The sequence below is a fragment of the Procambarus clarkii genome, chromosome 11 (genome assembly GCF_040958095.1).
Source record: "Procambarus clarkii isolate CNS0578487 chromosome 11, FALCON_Pclarkii_2.0, whole genome shotgun sequence".
NCBI classification, from domain to species: domain Eukaryota; kingdom Metazoa; phylum Arthropoda; class Malacostraca; order Decapoda; family Cambaridae; genus Procambarus; species Procambarus clarkii.
The window spans coordinates 22,612,482-22,618,481 of NC_091160.1; the positions used below are offsets into that span (position 1 = coordinate 22,612,482).

Below are 6,000 nucleotides of genomic sequence, written 5' to 3' on the forward strand. Positions count from 1 at the left end.
GGCGAAGCGACTCAACGGCCTGCTGACTCCTTATGTTCCTTGCGCCTTCAGCCTGAAGTCTCCAAAGGAATTTGTGGACTTACTGCGGGGCACACGGGCCACAGGGATAAGAGCCTCGTTGGACGTAGAATCGCTGTTTACCAACGTACCTGTGGACGAGACAATCGGAATGATAGCCGACAGAGTGTATCGTGATCCAGCCTGTACTCCTCTTGACATGCCAGAAAGTATTCTGAGGAAACTACTCCAAGCTTGTACTAAAGAGGCACCCTCCTTGAGCCCGGATGGGCACATGTATAAGCAAGTAGATGGGGTCGCCATGGGTTCTCCCCTAGGTGTCCTGTTTGCAAACTTCTACATGGGTACCATCGAGCAAAAAGTCTTAGTCGACATGAACTTGAAACCGGCCATATACTGCAGGTATGTTGACGACATTTTTACACAGGTACCTGATGTCAGACATCTGCAGGAGCTGAAGGAGGCATTTGAGCAGAGTTCCGTGCTGCGTTTCACTTACGAGACGGAAAAGGATGGGAAGCTGCCTTTTCTAGATGTAACAGTCATGGAAAAGGGCAGAGGTTTCCACACTGCAGTCTACACTAAGGAAACAAACATAGGAATGTGCCTAAATGCCAACAGCGACTGCCCTGACAGGTACAAGAGGAGTGTTGTTAACGCATACGTCGACCGTGCTCTCAGCCACAGCTCAGAATGGAAGCAAGTCGACGAAGAACTCTGTAGGGTAAGGCAGGTCCTAGTCAATAACGGCTTCTCCAATGGTTTCATCGAAGACATCATAAGAAGGAAAGTGAAAAGCCATGCAACCTCCGAAGAGACAACTAACACAACACCTATACCCCCTATTAGACTATTTTACAGGAACTTCTTTTCCACAGCTCATAAAATGGAGGAAAGGGTCCTGAAAGATATTGTTAATAGAAACGTTATCCCTACAGACAAAAATCAGAGGATACAACTGACGATTTACTATAAAACCAGAAAAACGGCCAGCCTACTCATGAGAAACTCTCCAGACACAAAACAGAACGCTTTAAAAGAGACTAACGTCGTCTATGCCTTCAAATGCCCACTTGGGGACTGTAAGCTCCAAAAAACCCAGTATATAGGCAAGACAACAACATCTCTTTCTAGGCGTTTAACGATGCATAAGCAACAGGGCTCCATTAAGGAACATATAATCTCTTCCCATAACCAAACCATCGCCAGAGAAATCCTAGTAAACAACACAGAAATCATCGATAGATACAGCGATAGCAGGCGGCTTGACGTTTGCGGGGCACTACACATCAAGAAGTCAACACCAGCAATCAACAGCCAATTATTGCACAACTATATTCTACCCACCTCAAGACTCCGCTCCAATATAGAAGCATCAAGAAATATGGACCAATAGGCTTTCTACAAACACTTCTATTCAATACCCATTGTTTCTGTTCTGTCTTGTGTTGATACTTTTAATACCCTATTAATATCCCCTATTGTTCTGTCTTGTGTTAATGCCACATCACCCTTCCCACCTCACTCAAATGTTGATATAAAATCAGAGAAACGCAAGTTCTAATCAGTTGTGTATTTGTGAAGTCTTTGAAAATGTAATAAGTTTTACGAAACGCGCCCGTGTCGCGTCAGACTAGAAATAAAAATGAATTTTGGAGAAGTGATTTTTTATTTACCTCCAACAGTGAAGCGTAATGTACGAAAGATTGAGAAAATTCGTGTTAGAATTATTAATCTTACTTTTTCGGTCATATTTAATAATATATATATATATATATATATATATATATATATATATATATATATATATATATATATATATATATATATATATATATAATCATTACCACAGAGAGGTTCACATAACGTGCAGAGATAAACAATTTAGAACGCATATAAACCAACCACCTAATTTACTTTCCTCCTAATTTCCTACTAAGACAATGAAACCATTTCCATTCGTATTAACTACAAAACTAATATGAAATTCCGAGGTTCTTATTAAAGAGGTTATAGGTAGACTTGGTGGTCACCGGCCCAGGTATGGTTATATATCTTCCTGGTGGAGTATACGACGAGACATTTATCCCCAGGTAAACTAAGAGTACCAGCTACGGAGATATTTACCCCCAGGTAAACTAAGAGTACCAGCTACGGAGACATTTACCCCCAGGTAAACTAAGAGTACCAGCTACGGAGACATTTACCCCCAGGTAAACTAAGAGTACCAGCTACGGAGATATTTACCCCCAGGTAAACTAAGAGTTTGTGAGAAGATCATGTTTCTGGCACGTTGTGAGCCGGATGTTGCAAGGTGCAACGAACTAATTGTAGACTCCTAAGGGAGTACGTAAGCAGATCGACCGGTAGAACCAATGGTTGAAGAACGAGACAGTGTGGTGGCGGATGTATTATCCCGAGCTTTGCCACTGGAATAACTCTCAAAAATAAGGGAAGGGGAGTGTTATGATCTCAGCCTACAGGAGAAACGAGTCTCCCTCCTTAAGAGTTATTCATCAAGCCTGACCTGATTAGAAGGTCTAGCAAATATTGAGGTGATAACCCATATGTAAAATGGCTGGTTGGATATATATAAGAATTTAAGATTATGGGCAGTAAGTAAGGAAATAGATAAATGACTGGCTAGGAGATGTGGACATTTTGCTGGACGCGTGAGGCTCGCTTCTGGAAGGGCTTTGACCTTACTTGAGTGCCAGACATCGCAGGGGAAAGCTGCGCTCCGTTGAGCTCCCATCAGAAGGGAACCCCTAGTGATATATCTCGAAGAGAAGAGAAGTATGCAGATGTGCCAGCTGTAGAATCGAGCTGGGAACGTTGTGGTCTCAAGTCCTGGTCGACGAGCAGATATTAAATCGCCCAGAGGCATTATTGTGGGCCGTGGAAGCGCCCTGACCAAGCTCTGTCAGAGGGATAGCGCCCTCGACTAGACAATCTGTGGTAAGCACGATTTAAGCCAGTTCATAGTGATTGCTTGTAGTTGGTCGTGTGCCCAGCGACAGTAGCGATGTTTATTGATAAGTTAGACATGTTTTAATAAGGCAGAAAGCCTAAAATAAGAGAGTGGAGAGGGAGGAACACAGAGCGACGTCGGTCCCCTCTGAGCGCTGGCAGGTGACTGAGAGCTCCCGACGGCGAAGGCCCCTCCCTAAGTGAGTGAGGCGGAGTGAGTGAGGACCACCGCCGGGCGAGGTGGAGTATGGACCCGCCCAAAACGGGGGAGTCCACTCTCCCTGTATGTACAGGACAGATAGAGGTTGGAGGCAAACATATTGGGTGATTATTTTTGTTTATGTGTTAAAGGGGAAACAATTTTATTGGAGTGTCGATGGGTTGCAGGTTGGTCTTTGGGGAAGAAGTTGCTGAGGACTTCGAAGCCAGCACAGATGAAGTAGTTGATGAGACTCCAAGGTAGTGGAGCAGAGGACCTCGAGCTGTGAGGAGAAGCAGCAGTGAAGAGGAGTGTCACGTGCTTCTGTAGAGGTGGAGAAGCACCATAGTTGCTCGAGGAAACTTCATGGTGTAGCAGCCAAGAGAGCTGTGGAGGAACCTAGCAGAAGGGTGAAGCACCGTAGTTGCTCAGGGAAACTTCATGATAGCAGCCTGGAGGAGCTGCAGAGGATCCTGGTAGTGAAGCCCGAAAGAACCTAAAGATATCAGGGTAGTGAACTTCCAGAGGTGGAAGGGAAGTTCTGGTGGATCACTTGTAGGGAGTTGATAGTGTTTGGTTGTCATTAGTGTGCAAGACGCAGTGAGAGGTGAGTGACTGTTTGCATTCTTATGTCAAGGAGTTTTTTATACTGAAGTTTAGAGTTACAGTCGTAGGCTGGATTACCTACAGATGTATGCGTTCTAGGACTGATAGGGTGATCGATTGATCATTGCAGTGTAGCAAGGAACATTTATGCTGATATATGTTATTGCATTCAAATGCTGATTTTCTTTGTACACATTTATATATATATATATATATATATATATATATATATATATATATATATATATATATATATATATATATATATATATATATATATTCTCTTGCTGATGGTACAACAGTGTATGTAGACTTGATCAACTTGAGGAGGTTGATAGTATCAGGTGGTGAACCAGGAGATAGGATACCACTTGATAAGCTGATAATAGAGTTCTGATGGTGTTGGAGTGCAACCTGATTGTGATGTTATAGAGTATAGGATTCATTATTATTATATGTGTGTATGTATCGTGTATGTGCTTTGTCCAGTAAATGTATCCCAATTTGCTGGTGTTTGCCCTTGTCCTAGTGAGGCTTCCCAGGAGGTAGTAAAGAAGGAGAGAGAGAGAGAAAGAACCAAGAACCACTGCTGTGGACAGGGTAGAAGGTAGTACTAATAAGCCAAAAGGGGACCGAGGAGATCATATTACCTAAGGAGAGAAGTGGGGAGTCACAGCGGCCCGAGTGGGTGTGTGCACGTGACAACGAGGCTAGGTGTGGGAGCCGCATCCCCTAAATGTGTGACGCTGAGCCCCTCTCCAAGAGCCAGAAGCGCCAAGGGTGATCTCCAAGTGAAGTATAAGCACTCTACCGAGTTGTGGGTTGGGTTGTCCGTAGAGAAGGATCAACGACGACAACACCAACCAACCCACAGTCTATAATAGTGTGTAGTTGAGTATTACAAGATATTCCCAAGATATTTAATCAGAACAATAACGCTGAATAAAAGCGCTTCAGAACTGCTGAAATAAGTCTTGGAGTAATTCTATAGGAACTACAGAGGAACTTTTTCCCACAGATATTCCGGAAAAGTGGTGTTTAAAGTGACCTTCATCTTCGTAGTGTGAGCGCCAATAACCGCATCAAAGCTCACTACAACATAAATATATGACTTTAGTCGTAATCGCTTGAGGTCAAAACAGTCCAAATTCATTTATCAATTACAATTAAAGCGACAGCAAAAATTATTATTAATATCATCAACTTGAAACTCGGGTCAATTCAACTACTTAAATAAAAATAAAATGAAAAATAAGATATGTCGGGGAAGGGGGGGGGGACGCTAAAGGGGAACTGACTGCTACGAGGGGAAGATGCTGAGAGGGGTACTCACTGATGTAGTCGTCTTGGCCAGGATAACGGGCAAGGATATCACTGGCGAGGGGCGGAGACTGCTGCTGGCGAGGCAGGGGTGGCGAGGACCCCTCGTCCAGGCCCTCGCCCCCACCCCAGAGGGCACTGAGAACCACCACCAGGAGCACCACCGCTGACCCGGTGGGCCACCACGCCCGTCTCCACCACGCCCGCACCACACGCCCACTGCTCCAGCGCCCCCCAGGCAGCGCCTCCTCTACGCCTGATATCCACATGTACAAACTAATAATTTCTCCTTCGTGAGAAACTTCGACTCCCTCGGGACGTTTCTACTGAGTTGCTGCACTTGTGTATATCATTCCAAGCTGTGTTGCAACTGTTATCCTCAAACTTGCATTGAACAGCTAAAAACAACACACAACTTTTGATGACTTGTTTCTGAGGTAAAAAAAATATATAATCATCACATATAAATTTTAAATCTCGTTATCACACGGGGGGATGGGAGGGGGTTACACTGCTGCTGTTAACGAAGGAAAAGTGAAGTGGGGAGGGGGGGGGAGTGCCACACGAAACGTGTGAGCGTGTGGGAGGGTTGGTTAGGCCGGGTGCCACAGTGGGCAGGCCAACATCCGGAGCTCGCACAGTGGTACGTCTCACTCACACGGGCGTCAGACCAACACTGAAGGTGGCCACCCCGGCGACCCTCCTCCACAACCACCCACCACCACCACCACCACCACCACCACCACCAACCACCACCACCCACTTACCTCCTCGCTTACTAACGCCAAAATTAAACTTTATATAAACTTGCTAAAAATCCCTCGCATAACACGATAACTTGTTAGTGAAAAGATCACATTTCATCAGTTCTGTTGTCGGCGAATTAA

General features: G+C 44.8%; 1 protein-coding gene across 1 annotated transcript in view; it reads right to left on the reverse strand.

Annotated features, from left to right (window-relative positions):
* Positions 1-5,708, reverse strand: part of LOC138363588 (cell adhesion molecule 1-like) — a 606,342-nt gene extending 600,634 nt beyond the window's left edge. Inside the window, exon 1 of the mRNA XM_069322948.1 lies at positions 5,127-5,708. Within this exon, the coding sequence (XP_069179049.1) occupies positions 5,127-5,382 (256 nt within the window). The 5' untranslated portion in view covers positions 5,383-5,708. The remainder of the gene's footprint in view (positions 1-5,126) is intronic.
* Between the last annotated feature and the right edge of the window lie 292 nt (positions 5,709-6,000).